Below are 19,132 nucleotides of genomic sequence, written 5' to 3' on the forward strand. Positions count from 1 at the left end.
GCTGTTTGACCTGGAATGGTTTTCAGATTGACAGTTGTTTCCAGCACACCTCAGCTGTTTTCACCTCTCTAGGAAAACCTCTTTGAAGCCGCCCAGAATCAGTGGTACTTGCTGTACCAAAAGCTACAGCAGCTTTCATGTGTTGAGGCAAATTTGTTTGAAGCCAACCCCAGATTTAAATAGATATGACTCAAATAGAAATGATTATAGCAGGGATCGAAAACTGTCTAGTAATCGCTCTTTCTTGAAGCAAGCTGCATCTAGGTTTCTTGTGTGGCAGTCAGGTGTGTGAGAGCGGCCCCTCCGCCTGCTGGTCCTGCTGCCACAGACTCACTTGCAAATGGAGCCCTAGAACCCCTGCATGGCTGGACTCAGAGGGCTTGAGATCTTCCGGTACTTAACTGAGTCTAGGGAGGAAACGGTTTTTTAAATTTCTAAATCAAAGAGCTCTTTTGGCCTGGCTTCCTAGAGGTACCCCGTCCTTCAGCTGGGGAACCGTCTCTCTCGGGCTCATACTCCCTGACCAGCCTCTCCCTACAGCTGAAGACTTTTGCAGAACACTCTTTCTAGATTTTGCCTTCATGTTAAGTCCCAGTGTCAACATGTCCTGCTGACTGCTCTGCTTGAGCAATCACCTGGCACAGGTGTGTGGAGGACGACGTTCTTGGAGTGGGTTTCCTGGTTTGCATCTCACCCTGTCCACGGTGGGGAATGTGTGAGGGGCAAGATCTGCCAGGATCTCCAAACCCAGGTTCTGGGAGAAGCGTGTGGCACGTGGGCTCCTCCATGTTTTGGCTGAGTGTAGTGTGCATAGACGCCACTGCAGCCAGGTTGCCTTTGGGTGCCAAAGTGCCTATCATAGATGGCACGGGCTCTGCCAGTCCACGCACGGGCTGCATGGCCATGGGCTGGGAGATTTGGGGAAGCCTTTGTCACGAGAGGGGTGTTGAGGCAGCCTCGCAGGACTACTGTGGTTCGACTCAGTGGGGAGGGCAGGTGAGGGGCATGTCTTCGGTAGGTTCAGTGCTTCAGGGCAGGTCGGGGACGGGGAGGGGAGCCCCGCCTGGCGATAGTGGTGACAGTGGCCAGCACGGCTGAGGGTGGTGCTATCTTCAGTTCTCCTTTCGGCTGCACTGGAAGTTGTTATCCCTTCAGACTCAGCAAACGTTTATTGAGCGCCTACCTCATAGCAGGGACTGGGAATAAAATACAGAGAGAAGCGGAGTGCGTCCCAGCATTAAGGAGAGACAGGCGTGTAAATCCTGAAACATGCATACCAGAGGCGAGGGCCCTGGGAGCCCAGCAGAGGCAGCTGACACTGCCGGGCAGACAGCAAGGCTCCGACAAAGGTGAAAATTTGGTCCTAAATGATAACAGAGGTTTGCTAGGCTGTGATGGAGATGACAGTTGAGTTGGAGGTGGTATTCTGGGTAGAGAAAGCAGTACGTGCAGAGGCACAGCGCACACTGAGGGATGGGGCATGCAAGGAGAAGGTGTGTCCTGGCACTCTTGAGAGCTCACCAGCGTGGCCAGACTGGAAAAGCAGGCTCAGAGCAGATTAGCAAAGACATTGTTTGTTAAGCTGTGGGGTCTGAACTTCGTCTTGCAGTAAGCAGAGACCCAGCAAAGATTCATGAATAAAGCCAGGTGACACATTCAGATTTCTTTTGCGGGATGTTGCCTCGAGGATGGAGTGGAGTGAGGGAGGTGGGTACCCCAGAGACCCTCGAAAGCTCTTGAAGTAATCCTCGTTAGCAGTGATGAAGGTCTGAACTGGGATGCTGGGGACTGGATTTTTTTTAAAAGTGAAAGGATCAGATTTGATCTGAAAATCTTCCATAAAGTGACATAACAAGGTTGAAAATGAAAGAAGGGTAAAGATTCTCTGGCAAGAATCAAGCAAAAGGAAGATGGCATAGCGATAGTTTTCATGAGATAAAATGGAATCGAAAGCAAAAGAAAAATTAATAATAATTAGGGTAAAGAGGGAAACTACATAAATAAAGGAACAATCCATTAAGAAGTTACAGCAGCCAGAAACTTAGGCACCTCATCAGACATCTTCAGAATACAGACAGAAAGTCATTTCTCAGGCTGGGGAGTCAGAGACGCCTGAGAGTATAGCCAGTGAGGCCGTAAGTACCCACGGCGCTGCCACCCAGGGATGTGAGTGCTCCAGGAAGCAGAGCCAGGTGGAAGAAAGGGACCAAGCTCAGCCATGGGTGGGATGTTCGTGTGATATTCATCAGTGGATAGAAATACAGGTCCAGGGCTCAGGAGAGAGGTCTAGGCTGGACTTGAAGATTTGAGCATCACAGTGTCACAGTGTATGCACGTAGGAAGCTAAGCCCTCGCTCTTGAATAAAACCATGCAAGAGAATGCTAGGACAGCATGACCGGGGATTGACGGTGGGGCCATCCTCCAGCGTCTTGCTTTTATGTGGTGGTATGTGATGGACGTCACAGCCTGTGAACACATGACCTTGTGAGACACACACATCTTTGTTACTCCTGTAACCCGCCGTGTGGGTTCTACTTAGTCTCAGCTCTTCTGAGTACAGTCCTTGGGGTGCCCTGCAGGGTGCCTCGGGGCTCTGTGGCCCCGACGTCGAGTTTGTGTTTTGCTTCCCCCAAGCTGAGATGCTGCAGCGTCTCATTCACAGACCCCAACCCGAGACGCCCCTTGTGTTTGGCTGTTTTAGGTGCTGTGGACACTGGAAAGGGGAGGCTAGGTGACATGAATAGTGAGTCTGGGATGCTTTCAGAGGAGATGCAATTCCGTAAGGAGTTTGAAAGAGAAGACAGGCTCAGTTTGGTAGAAACAACCGAGGGGAATGTCCATGGAGAGCATCCGCGGAGGGAAAGGGTGCGTCTGGTTCTGGGTCAGGACAGCACTGTGTGTGTGGCTGGCAGAAAGCTTGAGCTTCGTGGCGGTGGTGGTGATGGAAGAGGACACCTACTCCAGGGAGATTCCGTGGGTTGTGGCTGCTTGGTGGGGAGGGCCTTCGAGTCTGCAGTCCGAAGTGTAAATGGGAAGTTAAAGGGGGTTGGCTAAGACCCAGCGCCGGGTTGAAGGGCTCTCTGAGCACCACTGTTGTTTTTGGCCATAGGAAAATATGCCCTAGTTTACCAAAGACTGGTTTAAGCAAATCTGCTGTTTTCAGGTGCCCTGAATAATCACTGCCTGCCAGGCAATGCAGGTGGACCTTGCGTCTGCCCACACCTGCAAGGGAAGTGATCCAGCCTTATTTTAAAACTCTGAGAGTGAAGTAATAGCACTTAGCTAGTTTCATCACCTTGTTACAGGCTGTGAGCAAGCGCTGTCCATGCTTTTAAAAATGTGTTCCCCTCGGTGTGGCCAGACTACCTGGGGTGTTTTAAAGACGTGTGTGTGTGTGTGTGCGTGTGTTGGGGTGGACAGTACCAAACCCTAGGTTTGAACTGAAATATTATTTCTCTCCTTTCAGTTATCACCACAACTACCTGCCGGCGTCAGGTTTCAGCATTCATCACTGGGCAGGGGCATCACCTGCTAGCTCTGGCCTTCGTTTCCCGTGGGAAAGTGAATGAAATGCGTGGTAAAGGTTCTGGGCATGGGACGGAGTAGGTGCCTCTGAAATCTGAGTTACAGCCTCTTTCTCTTGAGGTCCAACTTTTCGTTCTCAGATTTTTTCCCGGCTAGTGGAGGTTAATCCACAAGCCCTTGGCTCCTTCTGTGAGAGGTGCAGCCACTGTGAGTGCAAGGAGAGGACGCGGGGGAAGTGGCTCGTAGGGCGTCCCTTTGCCATCTTAGGATGGCTACAAAGGCACAGACTTCGCTGTCAGTTTGTAACTCTGGGGTGAACAGAGCAGAGCTCAGACCTTGGCTTGAGACTCCTACTCTTGGAAATTATTCCTAAGCAGAGTAGTTCAAGGATCATTTCAGCTGTACTGACCTGGGAGGAGGCAGAGCCTAGCCAGGGTACAATAGGTACAAATCAAATATATCTAGTTGATGAAGTACCTTGTTCCGGGAGATCAGCCCCGCAGCACCCGAATGGAAAGCAGTTCGAAATCTCTTCTGAATGCTTGTCAGTGAGAGTAGATCTAGGCTGCAGTTAAATTGCATTATGGAATGGCTCCACCTATGCCCTGAAGAAAAAAAGATCTCATAGCTAGCAAAGGAGGGTAACGTTTCCAAGTGTGTTTGGTTTTTGCTTTCTGGTTTTTAAAACTGTCCTTTAAGCTGAGGTTTCTGACGAACCCTCTGTAGCTGCCCCTACGTCGGCAGTGGGCTTCCCGCCGCACGGCTGCCCCAGTGAGTGTCCTCTGGCCTCCTTGGTGGCCGGGGCACTCTCTTCCCTGTGCTTCCACATGTGGGCTCTGACCGAGGTGACCTAGGGCCTCCTTCTGTGCCGTGGTGCAAGAGGATGCAGCTGTCAAATAAAAATTGCCCATCAGACTGGTAGCAATGGCAGGCATGGAGAGGGTGGAGGGCTTGGAGAAGCACCGTCCCTTCCTGGGGAGGCCGGGGAGCAGTGACCTGCTGGTCCTTAAGCAGAGCAAGGAAGACGCCCTCCCACCCACACCTGCTGCGTGAACATCAGGCAGTGAGTGCTGCAGAGCGCAGGAATGCAGCTCGTCTCTCAGATTCACTTACTCCATAACAGAGGGGTGTCCCTCCCAGTGTGGAGGAGAAACAGAAGAGCTGCTGTTTTCACTTCTCTCCACTCTCCCAACCCGTGGACGTTCTTTCTGCCCTGAGCTCCCGTGGCCCTCACCACGTCCAACCTTTGCACGTCTTGAGCCTCAGCCCTGCCCGTGCAGACCTGGCCAGCCCTGGAGGGCAGCACCCTGCTCTGGGCCAGCGTTTGCTCTTTTTCGAAACAGCTTCTACAGTGTGATCCCAGAGGGAGGACGTGGTGTTCAGCCGGAGGATTCGTCTGTGCTGTTCAAAAAGGACTTCCTAGATGCTGCACATCGTGTCCAAGCCTGAAGATAAGCGGCAGTCTGCAAAGCCTGTAACCCATCTGCAGCTGATGGACTCAGTCCATCACCAGCGAGGGGCTCCGAGAGCTCACTGGCTTAGCCAACCGCAAAGCAGGCACAGTGTTCCCAGCAGTGCTCTGTGCCTCCCTGAGGAGGGAGCTGTGTTTAAGGCAGGCCGCTGCGTCCTGCCGGGAGGGGGAGGCTGGCTCGGGAGGTCGGTACAGGAGACAGCTTGAAGAGCAGTGTGGCCCTCTCCCTGCTGGTGCCTGGAGAGTCGTCTGCCCTGGGCTTCTGCATCCTGGCGTGTGCAGTGCTGTATCTGCTGGTAACTATGCAGATGGGATTGCCCTTGAGGGAGAGTCGCTGGCGACAGTCCTGTCAGCTACCGTTTATTGAGCACCTACTGTGTTCTGGCACTGCACTCAGTATTTTTCACATGTCACATTGACTTTCCTTGTGTCAAGTCCTGTGTTCAAGGGAAATCCTTCTGTCCCTCTCTGCCTTAAGGGAGAACTGAGCTCAACTGCCAATTAAGAATGTTGCAGTTCTCAGAAGGTAGTGTGCGGTAGCAGATGTCATTTAAATGTCGAAGACAAATGGGACGTGCAAAACAAGCTGCCAGCCATGAGAGTGACTCGTGCAATGGGACGGTCTAGACCAGGGCTTGGCACACTTTGTCTGTCAAGGCCCAGGTAGTATCTGGGGCTTTGGGGACTTCAGCTGCAGCCACTCTACCCTCCACCATGAGGTGAGGAGCCACAGACAGTAACGTAAATCGGCGGGCACAGCTGTGCCCCGTGAACATGGGCCCTAGTTCACCCACCCTGAGCTTTGCTGTTGGGCAGCAGGAGAACTACTGAGAGGAAACAAGGAGCTTCCGGGAGCCCAGCCAGGTCTGAAGCTTGGGGCTGGGTCGCCCCCAGTTTAATGCAGCCCCCAAAATGCCCAGCATCTTTGCCTTGTCTTGGCCTGTCGTGGTTTTCTGTGTGGGAGGGCGTGCTCACCACTCTCCCTAGAGGCCGCAGCAGAGCCCCACTCACAGGATGGAGGAGAGCGAAGGTGGAGGCGCGGGCCTGACAGCGCCCTGGACTGGTCGGCCTGCGCTGGACGGTGACTCCAGGGCTGCCTGCAGGTGCCGTGGCCAGCCTGGGAACAGTGCTGTCGGGGCACGTTGGGTTGGTGGCCACATGTTTACAATTCTGAAACGGCGTGTCCCTCCTCATGCATTCCTTTCTTCACTGGGAACCGTCTGCAGGAGAGAGGTGCCAGGAGACTGATGGGTGATGACCACAGCCCTGGGCATTCGAGGAATCCGGGGGTCTAGGGAGAGAGACCGGCCCTTCACACAGTGCCAGTCGTCCCTGCCAGGGCCATGCGCCGTGTGCTGCTGGTGCTGTGGGGTGCCCAGCATGGGGCTGAAGTCTGCTAAGGGGGGGCCGAGGAGGTGAGGGAAGGCTCCACAGAGAGCCTGGTGGGTATGTCAGGGAGGTTTTGCCGAGAAGAGCCACACAGAAAGCCTATTCCAGAGAGAGAAGACCATAGGGACTTGGCAGGATGGCCGGGGGCAGGAGAGCACAGAACAGTTGGGAGACTAAGGGCAGCCAGGGTTGCTGGCGTTCGGGGAGGCAGGGGTGATAGAGGGAGATGTCATGAATGGGAGGTCAGGAAGGGGTTGTGGACAGATGTTGAAGCACTGTGAAGATGGGTCTTCTCTACTTTGCAGAGAGAGCCACTGAATATTTTTCAGCAGCTGAGATGTGTGATCAGGTAATGTTTGTAAAAGATAATTTTTTCCCTAATGATACATACAGAGAAGGCTCCTAGAATATCTACTGCTGATTTCTAAGCAGCAGCTTTCACTCATGGCAAGTTTTTGATACGGGTTGTTCAGGATTCACCTTCATTAAGTAATACCACGGAATGCCAGTGACTGCTGAGGCTGGCCCAGTTTTCATGAGTCACAGTTCTGTACATCAGCAAGTCCTCCAGCTGAACCGAAAGCACCTGAGAGGACTTTCAGTGGTGAGATGGAGCTAGAGTGAATCTCCCTCGCCGCCTTCCCATAACCCAGCCCGTACTGGCTGGAGGAAATCCAGCATTCTGACTGTGCCCACTTTAGCCCTGCACTGAAATATCTTGAACAAAAATAAGCTTTTGAGTGCTCATCTGTTGATCTGACAAGTCAAATGTATGTCGGTTTTTGACTAACCTGAAAGAAGTCACAGGTGTTGGAGGGTTCATTTGCATGTTGTCTCACAGAATCAAACCAGAGGCTAAATCTTGTCTCTCCACTCTGACCTCCTCCTCCCGCCCCGCCCCATCAGTACCACAGAGTTCTTGGAAGTTATTATTTGTAGTATTGTTTCCTAAATTTAGCGGATGCAGGAAGAATCAGTGGCAAATGGGTGCTTTAAGAAAATACATCTTCAGTTTAGAACCCAGACTTAAAACATGAGTAATGCAGCCTAACTAAAGGAGCGTATTTATCTGCCATGGCAGCTTTCTACAGTAATTTATTTGGGACTTTTGCTGTGATGCAAACAAAAAAGAGAGGAGAGGTCTTGTCTGCTGGACCTTGCCTGTTTTATTTTTTTGTGTTGACTTCCAGTACTTAGTGCATAGGCGTATGTAAGTTTTTCCAGGTGTAGTCTTCCTTGGGATGGGATTTCCAATTCTGCTTTTTCCCTTTAACCTTACATAATTTCTGCAAATGTCATGGGCTATGTGAACGTCATACCTGGAGGAGAAATAATCAAAATGCATGTATCCCAGGCACCGAGTTGGGCTTCCACACATGTAAGTGAGCATTTTCATGTGCTTTCTGTGGAATAAGGACACCTTGCAAAGAGGAGACAGCTCATCCCACCTGCAGTGTGCATCGAAAAGCAGTTTCAAGTTTGTGATTGCCGTCTCCTGGGTCTACGAGTGTGGCCAGACTGTTTTCACAGCTTGCTTGCAGTCAGGTTTGTACGACAGTGTAGTAGTCAGAGTCATAGAGGTAGAAAGGAGAAAGGTGGTTGTCGGGCTACGAGGAATGACGGTTATTACTTAACAGGTGCAGGGTTTTACTTTAGGAAAATGGAAAAGTCCTGGAGATGGGTGGTGGTGATGGCTGCACAACAGTGTGAATGTACCTAAGGCCACTGAACTCTACACCTTAAATGGTTACGATGGTTAATCTTTTTTTTTTTTTTTTTTTTTGAGACAGAGTCTCGCTGTGTCCCAGGCTGGAGTGCAGTGGCGCGATCTCAGCTCACTGCAACCTCCGCCTCCGGGTTCAAGCGATTCTCCTGCCTCAGCTTCCTGAGTAGCTGGGATTACAGGTGCGTGCCACCACGCCTGGCTAATTTTTGTATTTTTTAGTAGAGACGGGGTTTTACCATGTTGGCCAGGCTGGTCTCAAACTCCTGACCTTGTGATCCACCTGCCTTGGCCTCCCAAAGTGCTGGGTTTGCAGGCACGAGCCACCACAGTGCCCAGCCTACGATGATAAATCTTACGTGTATTTTACCACAAAACAGTGTAGAGAGAGCTTGTCTCCAGTGAGAGAGTCCTGCTGTGTTTCTCATCATCGTGTTATAAGCTGTGACCTTGCTTCTGATCAGGGGAGGAGTGGTTCAAATTTAAATTTGGCTTTTAATTCTGTTTTTTTTTCGGGGTCAGGCTTCTGGGAATGTGGTGAAAGTAGCTCTTGAGAGGTCACTGGCTGGTTTCACCCCGTTGTGAATTGTGGTGGAGGGTCCATGTGAATACAGTGTGTGCAGGGGCTGCCCAGGCCGGTGCAGCAGGGCACCCGACGCCTCCCTCACGGGACTCACGGTCGAGTAACAGACACCATTGCCGGAGGAGGACCCCTCCTGGGCTCGCCCGTGCTGGCACGGCTGCCGTACGGGCTGAGATGAGAAACCGGGGCTTCTAGTCGTGACGTGCTTATTAGCAGCCAAAATAACGTTTCTATTGCGTGATTTCCTGATCCTGGCCCTTAGAAACGTGCTCTCCTCCTCCTTGTGTTTTGAACAGGCCCCTGCAGGGATCCAGTTCTGTCCTGTGACTGGTTTCTGCTGGCTTTGCAGGAAGAGAGACGTGGCTTCTGAAGGGCTTATCTTCCTTGTGGAAAGTAGAATGTCAGCTGGTCCTTCAGAAGACTCTCCTTACAGTGCCTCAGAAAGAGAAGAACAGTGAATGTTAGAAATCATACTTGAAACAAGCGAGAGTTTGATCTCTCTCTTTACCAGTCGTGAAATCAGAACCTTGGCCCTGCTTTTCAGGGACCTGCCTCCGTATCGTTTTAAGTGTAATCTTTAGTTTCAGGCCCAAAGAAAGGTAAAAACCTTACTTTTGGTGGTTACTATACTTGTTGAAACAGAAAACTGAGAAGTATTAGAGCTTTTGAGAAGATGGACTTAGCTCTAGGCGCTGGTTCCAGAAGAGCTGCTGGAATACTTTCTGAACTTTCTTCTCCTCCAAGTGACGTCTGTTGTTTCTTTCAAAACCTAAACACAAAACCTCCACTAGAAAGCTTTCCTTAGCAGACCCCCATCTCTCCTGCCTCTTGCCTGCATCTGCCTAATTTTGGCATCGCCTGGTTTTATACCAGTTGTTTTATACTAATGGTTTTATATGTGCTGTTTGGCGTTAGTAACGTTCAGTGTACACGTGGGCCCCTCAACACGGACAGAGACTGTTTCTTCTTCCCCCCTTTCCCCTCTCTGGTGCTCACGTCATCGTGTTAAAATGCCGTCATCAGCTGCTCTTTCTTTGTCCTCACCGAAATCATGACGGTCTTGAAGCGTACACAGAGCCCCTTTCTCCTAACGAGCTTGTTTCTGTATTTCAGTGCACTTGAGATTGAAGCCCAGTAACTTGACATGTAATAGCCTCAAAAAACTTTATGTTAATTGGCGTCCCACCAGTCCGCTTTTTTGGAACATCATGGAAAGTGCTGAATTCTTATTTATTTAGTGAGAATTTTATTGCAACAGGAAGACAACCCATTTTATCTTGACTTTTTCAAATAGTAGCGGTAGCATGAAGGAGTGAATACCTTATAGGAAACCCTATACTAATGGAAACATTGCTGCTGTTTTTATTACTTACACATTTTTCAGATTGTTCTAGAATTTTTGCTTTTTTTAAACCTCCAAGTTTGTTATACTTTCCATAATTTATCTAAACATATCCTTTATTTCTATTTCTGTAAACTTCAAAACTGGAGAGTGGTCCTGTCTTTAGGACCTATGTGGTGAAACCATCGATTCCACATCACGTTAGAACATTTGCAGAACTTAACTTCTGTAGTTAAGCAGGCCCAGCTTTCTTGTGGCACTGGGGGACTCATGCCGCTTTCTGAATTAGTAATTAACTGTCGTGAATTGTGCACATGTGCAGGTATCTGAAGCTGGTTTAAGGCAACTCACATTCTGTAGTCTGTGGCTTGGAAGAGACTTTCGTGCTTTGTTAATAACTAAACCAAGATAAATAGGTGTTCCTGGGCGGCGAGCAGCTGGACCTTTTTGACAGTTTTGACTCCTTCCTGCACCGAGTTTGCATGTTCTTATTGTGGATCACGCCGACTGGCTGTCAGCCGCGTCCTGTTCCCGTGGCCAGGAGGGACGCTGGTGTCCCTCGAGCGTGTGTGGGTGGCTTGTCCTTTGCAGGGTGTGGGCCGAAGCCCAGCTCTCGCTTCATGGTTGCTAGGACAGAGGATGATGCTTTGCGGTGTTTTTCTTTCCTTACACTCATCTCGCAGTGTGGTCTTTGTGCTCATTGCACTCATCCTCCCGCTCATCGCTCCACGGACATTTCAGTGGGTGCCTGCGACGTGCCGGGCACCCGTGCAGGGAAGTTTGTTATCGTTGCTGTTGTTATTCCATCTTCGACAGAATATAATCTTGACTTAGGTTTTATATTTTTATCTGTCCTGCCTTAACCGCAGGGGGTCCCCAAATTGTGGTTGGGAGCCATTTTGTTCCTCTGTAGAGGATCCACAGATGGGAAACTGCAGCTCCACCTGCCCACCCCCGAACATGTGGGCAGGGCCAGCGTGGCCCAGCGCCGCCCCTCATCCAGGGTGGTTCCCAGATGGAGAGAGGGCCTTTGCCGTCCTCCTGTGGGTGGATTTGCGTGCCCACCTGACAAGGTGCTCCTGCCTCATGAGACCAACCTGATTTGGTCCTTTTATGCATCGGGTGCCACAAAGGGGAACACAGCGACCCATGGAGACGGCCATGGGAAGCACAGCGCCGTCCAGTCCCATGGCTGGTACTTAGAGTGAGTGCCCTCAGCCAGCACAGAGCCAGTCCCATGGCTGGTACTTAGAGTGAGTGCCCTCAGCCAGCACAGAGCCAGTCCCATGGCTGGTACTTAGAGTGAGAGCCCTCGGCCAGCACAGAGCCAGTCCCATGGCTGGTACTTAGAGTGAGTGCCCTCAGCCAGCACAGAGCCAGTCCCATGGCTGGTACTTAGAGTGAGAGCCCTCGGCCAGCGCAGAGCTATTCAGCAGACCCTCTGTGCATCCTCTTCCTGCCCTTCTTTTTGTTTTTCTTTCCTCTCGATATGTAGACCAGGCTGATTTTAGATTCTGCTAGAATAAAGTGGCTGTCAGTCAGCATGTGTGACAGGCGGGCATTTCCATCGCGGCTTAAGCTTCCTTGCCAGATGGAAGTCGCTGACACTGAAGATGGCTCTAGAAGGGAAGGTGGGAACTTGAGACTCCTTCTGGTCTGTCTGGAGGTCCTGGTCTCCAGGGAGGGTGGAGGAAGAGTGTGGGAGGAACGGATTTCACAAGCTTCTGGACTGATCGACTGCCAACTCTCACTTAAGAGTAAAAGGAAAGAAGTGAATGAGTCATTTCAACGGTGGCTGCAGGAGGTATGTGCATCTATACCGACAAGCTTGTTTGACCTCCATGAAGGAAAGGACTGAAATTACTTTTAACAATAATATTTCCTTTTCCGTTTGCTTTCCCTTTAAGTCCCAGCTGTAATACCTCTCTGGGTTTGAAGATACTTGAGAGTTTCAGACAACTGCTCAGTGTTCCCAGCAGAGCACAGCCCACGGGCCCGGGAGAAATGAGGACAGAGACAGGAGGAGGCAACTGGGGATGACAGAATGAAGGCAAAGGAGGGAGAGGCTGCTGCGTCCCTTTCCTCTTCCACCAGCAGATCCTAAATTAACCCTTGGCATGGCTGAGGCCCATTTGGTCCTAAGGGAGATGTTCCCATGTGGGTAAACAGCGGTAAAACTCATGTCCTTCAAGAACCAAAAGGGCCTTTATTGGAAGGTGTAAAGATTGATGCAAAGCGGGAAGCAAAATATACAGAAACTGTGAGGGGAAGAATGTTTTTGATTCACACTGTACAGAAACTGTGAGGGAAAAGTGTATTTCTGACCCCTCATCACTGTGGAAGGGGCCGCAGGGATCCTCTCACTTAGGTCTTAGTTGCGGTGAACAGACCCTGCTCTGACCCAGTTTCAGCAGGAAACAGAGCTCTTACTAAGAGAGAATCAAAGCTCATGGTTCCCCCAGAATAGATGGAGAACAGTTTTTAGGCTGAAGTTCAGGAGCCATCCCCAGAAAACTGGCCCCAATCTTAGCGCCCACTTTGCCCCGAGCCAGCCCACCTGTGCCCACCTGCACCAGCGGCGTGTGCTCTGTCCCCGCCCTGCGCCCACGGAGCCCACGTGTGCTTCCCAGATCCCACTCCGTAGCTCCCCGTCTGACTCTGAGGGTGGACCCTTGGGTCCATGAAGCCAGGTCGGGAGTCCCTCATCGCAAGGGCGGTTGGGACACGAGTGTGTCTGGTGCCTGTGTTGGAAAGGGAGGACTCGCAATGTCAGGAGTTATAAAATGTGTAGGGGGTGTGGAAGGATTAGGGGCAGCTACACATTTAGTCATTCCTATTAGCAAATACAGCACAGAAATTCCTAACAATAGGAGTTAATGGTAAAAGTTTAATTAAAAAATGCAAAAATTATTTGTGAATAATTATTGAAGATGTGCTGCATTGTAACTCCATCTTCCGAGGAACCTGAGCTTGTTTGTCTGTGTCACTCTTCTCTCTCTCTCTGTGCTTTTAGTCTTCAAAGTTGGTTACTTTTCCAGTTTCTGATGTGCTCCCCTCACCCCTAGTATTGTCTGTGACATGATGGCAAGATTCTGTGAGATTAGGCAATTAAGAGAGGAATAATTTAAAAATAATTCATCTAATTCTTCATCAGGCTATAATCTCTTACAAAGAGAATATCAGATTTTTGTGTTTTGTGTTTCTACTTGGCAGAGCTTTTGAAACATTCTTTCAGTCCCCCCGAAAGAGAAAGAGCCAGTTTTTTAAAAAACTAAACCTTAAATTTAGCATGCCTGTTATAGCATGAATTTCCATAAACCTTTTTCTGAGTGTTACAGAGGAGTATATGAAGTTTATTTTTTTCAAATTTGGCCATTCTTTAAAAGAGAAAAAAGTATGGTTTGTTTGATATATGAACCTTTATTGTCCTGAAAAGCAAGCAAAATGAAACCAGTTATCCCTAGGGTTAGCTCGGGTCGGTGCACCTGTGAAATCGTAGCTGTCATGATACTAAAATTGATGTAGAAAGCTGTAATGTAACACTATAGTTTTCACTCGTTATGTTAAGGCTTTTACGAATAGTGCTTCCTTTCTGAACATTCAGATTCCTAAATGAAACATATAACAAATTTGGAATATATAAACTAGCATCTGAGATGCTGGTTTTGAAAGTAGTTGAAACTTACTGAAAAGCACTCCAGTATTTCACTTTTTTGACGTGTCCTTTGAGTTTTGCCTAAACCTACAAGCTGTTTGCAGACCAAAGCATGATTATTTGTACGCATGGTCACGGAAAATAACCAGGAACTTTAATTAGTTTTTCTGCAGTTCCTTGGCAACAAAAGACGAGTGAAAAACTTCTCCTTTTTATTTTTTATTTTTTGACCTGAGTAAATAGTTCCTTAAATACTTTTCTCCATTGAGTTTCATGTTTTTATTTTTATGTTTTTACTTTTTATTATTCTGCAGGGAGTTAAATACCTGTGCATCCCAGCAGCGGATTCACCATCTCAAAACCTGTAAGTTTCTTTTTTCTGTCTTATTTGGAGACATTTTAAAAAATGAATAGAGGATGGTAAAGTCAAAGAAGTAGAAGATTGTGACGTCGTCAGAGCTCGTGGAACCCTTGCTGACCCTGCAGGCCTGGTGCCCCAGGGAAGAGGCTGTGAGCCTGCGACGTCGATGCTGGGCACACTGGGATGAGCTGCGGCAGGAGGCTCCTTGCGGCTGACTGGTTCTTCCGTTATGCAGAGAGACTCACGGGATGTCCACAAGAAGGGTCTGATGTTTAAAAAGGGTACCTTAAACCTTTAGTGTGCCCATCTTTCCTCTAGAAATAAAACCGTAAGCGATTTGTTGGATTTTGTCTAAAGCAGCACCATCCAGTAGAAGTAGATAGTAAGCCACAAATGGGCAGTTTTAAATTTTCTAGAAGCCACATTTCAAACAGCAAGCAGAAACAGGCAATATTAATTCTAATAATATATTTTACTTAATCCAGTATATCTGAAATACTATTTTGATATGTACTCAATATAAAAAATTAATGAGCAAGTTTATGTTCTTCTTTCATACAAAGTCTGGGGACTCTGGTGTGCTGTTTCATACTTAGCACGTCTCAGGTCAGACCAGCTGCATTTCCAGGGCTTGAGAACCCCAGGAGGCCGGCAGCTGCCTCACGGACAGCATGCTGCAGAAGCCTGGCTGAGTTGAACGAATAGGTCGTTCTGGCTTAGGAAAGTCCGGTCCTCTATTTCTTCGTAGCCGAATAAACCTTTGATGTCGTTTTAACTCTGTTTGCACCTAGAGAGAGATTCATAATTGCCCCCTTTTCCGTATTGAAGAAATCCTGTGGAGACAGGTAGGATTAGGTTTTGGCAAGATAGGGGCAGGGCCCTGGAGACCCACGGCAGCTACAGCTTTAGCAGTCACTCGTGGCTGTGTAGAAGGAGCCCGGAAATACCGTGGTGTGGAGTAGATGACAATTTTCCTGAAGCACAAATGTGACTTTTGCAGGCTGAAAGGCTGGGGCTGGAAGTGAAGTACTTAGCAGCCCATGCTGCTGAGTCCGGCCTCTGGTTCTCAGGTTGGTCCAGTGCTGTATGACGCAGGTCAAAGACACAGCAACCCTCCTGGAACTACATGTTACTGCATTTCACAGGGAAGTTGTAGGCTGTGGCGAAGTTTGTGAACCTGAGAGTCCCCAGGCTTGTCTGGATTCACCTTTTATGCCCCAAGCACTGGTGCATGCATACCCTACGAATCAGGAGTGCAGGCCGTGTGCCCCGATGTTCAGGATCCCAGGTGTCCCACCACTCTGGGAGTTACTAAACGCTGGCCACCAGCCGACCTGGGAGTTACTAAACGCTGGCCACCAGCCGACCTGGGAGTTACTGAACGCTGTGGCCACCAGCCGACCTGGGAGTTACTAAACGCTGGCCACCAGCCGACCTGGGAGTTACTGAACGCTGTGGCCACCAGCCGACCTGGGAGTTACTAAACGCTGGCCACCAGCCGACCTGGAGTCTTCACTGGGGCAGAGCAGAGAAATCACAGGTTATGCAATAATTTTGTGAGATCTACCTTTTTGGGGAAAAAAATAGAGCTGGAGTAAGATGGGTTGACACGGGAAAAGTGAGGTGGTAGATCAGGAGGGGAATGGGAGGTGGGAAGCTGGAGCCACTGTGTGCTACCCAGGGCTGTGTCTCCACATGCTCTCTTGATCCTTCACAGAAAGGTGAGCCTTTAAGATTGAGGATGGTGGAGGAGGGGTTTTCCTAGGAAAACAGAGTAGCACTCTAGGCCTGGAAGGAGCAGAAGCAGCATTAGAGAACTTCCTTGGTTCCTAGTCGTGTCAAGAAACAGAAGTGGTTGGAAGGCATGGTGCACACGGAAGGAAGTGAGCCACTGCCTTTCTCTGAAGACCATAGCAATCTTCTGCCCGTGTTTTGGTGGCTATTTTTAGAATGGTTGCTTTGCTCTTATCTCAAACCGAGATTCTGACATGCTGTTGAACTTGTCAGTACCTGATTGGCAATTTGATTCTGTAGAAGAAAAACTCAGATGTGACCCTGGACACCTGTTGTCAGAGCAGGTGGCTACGTGTCCTTGAGCTGTCCCTAGTGCTGCTCAGCTATGCTCGGAGTTGAGTGCCGTCTTTGTCTGTGACAGTGACTTGATCTAAGCGTGGAGTGGCCCCTCGCACTATAGACACGTAAGCAGTCGATGTAGATGTTAAAAAGTCTCAACTGTAAAGCCAGTTACCCCTGCCTTGGGCATTTTAACCATCTACACCTCCGTTCTCTCATCTGAAATGCCTGCCCTCAGGGTTCTGGGAGGCGAGGTCATGTATGTGAAGGTGTTCTCTGTGAACTCTGGGCACTTGTAAAAATGAGTCTGTTTTTACTCAGTGTATATTAATGTATCTTGAGAGTTACAGAAAAGGTAGTTGCAATAACAAGTTTTGGTGCCCAGGAAGCCTGCTTCAGTTACTTGAGAGACATGCCGAGTGGAAGGACAGGGGAGACAGAGATACGCCAGCTTCTTTTCTGAGTTCCAGGTCTCGTGGGTCAGTTCAGATCATCTGTCAAAACCAGCCTAATTGCAGGCACCTTTGGTGCTGAAGGACTAGCCCATACTTTTTCTTTTTAAAATACGTATAGATTTAGGGGGTGCAGGTGCAGTTTTGTTCCATGAATATATTGCTTAATGGCGAAGTCTGGACTTTCAGTGCATCCGTCACCCGAATAGTGAACGTTTTACTCTGTAAGTAATTTTTCATCCCCCACCTCCCTCCTACCTTTTTAATTAGTTCTCTCCCATCCCACATATGTAAAGTGGTTCTGTTGAGTTGATGGTTTGCCTTTGTAACTCGTTCTTTGTATCTGGATGACAAAGGAAGAGTTACAAAGGCAAACTATAAATGTAGGTGGGCTTAGGGGTTAGGTAGGTGTGGCAGTGCCGTGTCTGGGGCCTACGTGTGGAGGGTGTGCCCTGCCGCGCTTCCCAGTGAAGCTACAACAGGAAGACTTCTGTTTCAGCTGGAAGAGGAAGTCAGGGCCGCAGCTCGTGAAAAGGCGGAGAAAGGTGGACACTCTGCTGTTGGGAGTCATGCTCTTTGTGATTTTTGGGGAAACGTTTATTTTTAATCCATTAGTAACAGCAAAGCTTATGAATAAGTCAGGCTTCAGCACACATATGTCCCTGACTCTAAACAGTGCTTGCTGTACTAAAGTTATGTGGAAATGGGGGAGTTGACTTTGGAACTTTGAGTGACTCAGCTTGTGAAGAGGCAGGTGATGAAGTGGCTTGCGTTTCTTTTTACCGGTTACGGTGTTCTGCTGGAAGGCATAGTGAACTTTTTAATGGGGAGCGTATTTTCACAATGTAATCAAATGATTCACCTCAGGTTGGCAGGCAGAACACCTACCTCTCTCAGGGCATTTATTAGGGTGTTTATTACTCACCGAGTATCAGGTGCTGACGATCCACTTTTGCTTTCTGTATCATCAACCAATGAGGATGGTCAGACGACAAATGTTCGTTATTCTCTAGTTAACAAAAGCAAAAGAAGTCTTGCCTGCCACTTGGAAAATGTGTTCTGCGGGACCTGAGCGATTTGAAATCGTAGCTCTTCAGCCACTGAAAACATTCTTGATGCCCAGGAGTTTCTCTATTCAATGATAAAATAGATTCTGGAAAACTATGCTGCTCATTGTTTTAAACTTAAGTACAGATTTTAAAAATGAGTGGCAGTTTTGATGTAATTTAATACTTTATATCTTAAACTTTCCCCCACAAATCCCTGCACTAACAGGAATTCTGGCTAGTTATGCTTAGTAAGAGATCTGTGACCTTTGAGACTAGCTGTTGTCACTTGACATTCAGTTGCTGCAAACTGTCCAGAAAGGTCAGTTTTCTGTCTTGGCCTTAATCCTCTCAAATCTCCCTCTCTGATCTTCCAGGAACGTAAAATGCAGCAACCTGGTTTGAGATAACATTAACATGTTAGAATTTCAGCTCAGTTCCCCAACCAGCTGGCCTTGCCAAGTCAGGAAATGTAAAGTTCAAGTTCTCAGAGTTGTAATAACGCCACAGACCTGTTGTGGTGTGTTTTGCATGATTTTGTCGTAATTGGAGGCATCCTAGAATTTGTATCAAATGCACGCACTGCATGTTCCCCAGTGGCCAGCGTGGTGTGCGTTAGTGAATTAAGGGCTTTGGAAATACTTGCTTGTTTTGCTTTTGCTTTCTCTCTGGGATTTCTTAGGCAAGTCATTTTAACCTTTCTTCTCTTATCTGTGAAATGCCTGTCTCACACGGCTTTTATAGTGTTAGGTGGGATGAGATGGGTGAAATTGTTTTTTATGAACACTAAGCATTTCTGAAAATATGATTATGTTTTCTGTCTATTCAAGTACAGAGAGTATTAATGTATTTTGAAAGTGAATGGTTAGGTGCATATTAACTTATATGTACTCATCCTGTTTTAGTATATATTACATTGGCATTTTGTAGTTTGACATCATGAAGCAAGTAATCATAGATTTTTTTTCTTTTTCTGTGAGGTCCAAGGGCATTTGATCTCTGCCAGGCTGTGGGGTCGGTGGGGCCGCATCATTGCAGTAACGCCTTTGTGACATTCAGTGGTTTTAGAATCTAGCAGGTCTGTAAATGTCTTGAGGTTTTTGTGGGGAGAAGCAGCATTAGCAATACAGAGAGCCTGTACTGAAAACGTCGGTAAGACGTCTGTGCCTTATTCTATCTCCCTCTCTTCTTGTCTGTATTTTCTTTAACTGACACTTTCTGTACTTTCAACTCTCTTTTTCTCTCATTTACGTTTTTCTTTATTCTATTATAAAGGAACACTTTTGCAAGATTAGAGCTAGATGGGCCCTTGGACGACTGTGGTCCTGCTTCCGGACACTTCCTGAGGGCTCTGCCAGCCTGTGCTGATGTTCTCCTGCTCCAGGAGAAAGAAATGAGAGCTGAACGTGGCATTCAGTGTTAAAGACGTCATTTATTCAACTTGAAGAACTGTCGATCAGTCTTAGACTGGGTCCTTCTTTTTTGATGTTGAAATTTCTTCTGGGGATGGT

At 48.4% G+C, this 19,132-nt stretch overlaps 1 protein-coding gene across 6 annotated transcripts in view; it reads left to right on the forward strand.

Moving 5' to 3' along the window:
* Window positions 1-19,132, forward strand: part of DUSP22 (dual specificity phosphatase 22) — a 57,304-nt gene that overhangs the window by 27,046 nt on the left and 11,126 nt on the right. For 3 of the 6 annotated variants that reach the window (XM_033216023.1, XM_033216021.1, XM_033216024.1), the window contains one exon: window positions 14,004-14,053. The exons of 1 other annotated variant lie outside the window; for it this stretch is intronic. In XM_033216023.1, the coding sequence (XP_033071914.1) occupies window positions 14,004-14,053 (50 nt within the window). Of the gene's footprint in view, window positions 1-11,509; window positions 11,839-14,003; window positions 14,054-19,132 lie in introns of those variants that run through there. 2 more of the 6 variants (XM_033216022.1, XM_033216020.1) reach the window with 2 other exon arrangements.

The sequence above is a fragment of the Trachypithecus francoisi genome, unplaced genomic scaffold, assembly GCF_009764315.1.
Source record: "Trachypithecus francoisi isolate TF-2019V2 unplaced genomic scaffold, Tfra_2.0 Lachesis_group10, whole genome shotgun sequence".
NCBI lineage: Eukaryota > Metazoa > Chordata > Mammalia > Primates > Cercopithecidae > Trachypithecus > Trachypithecus francoisi.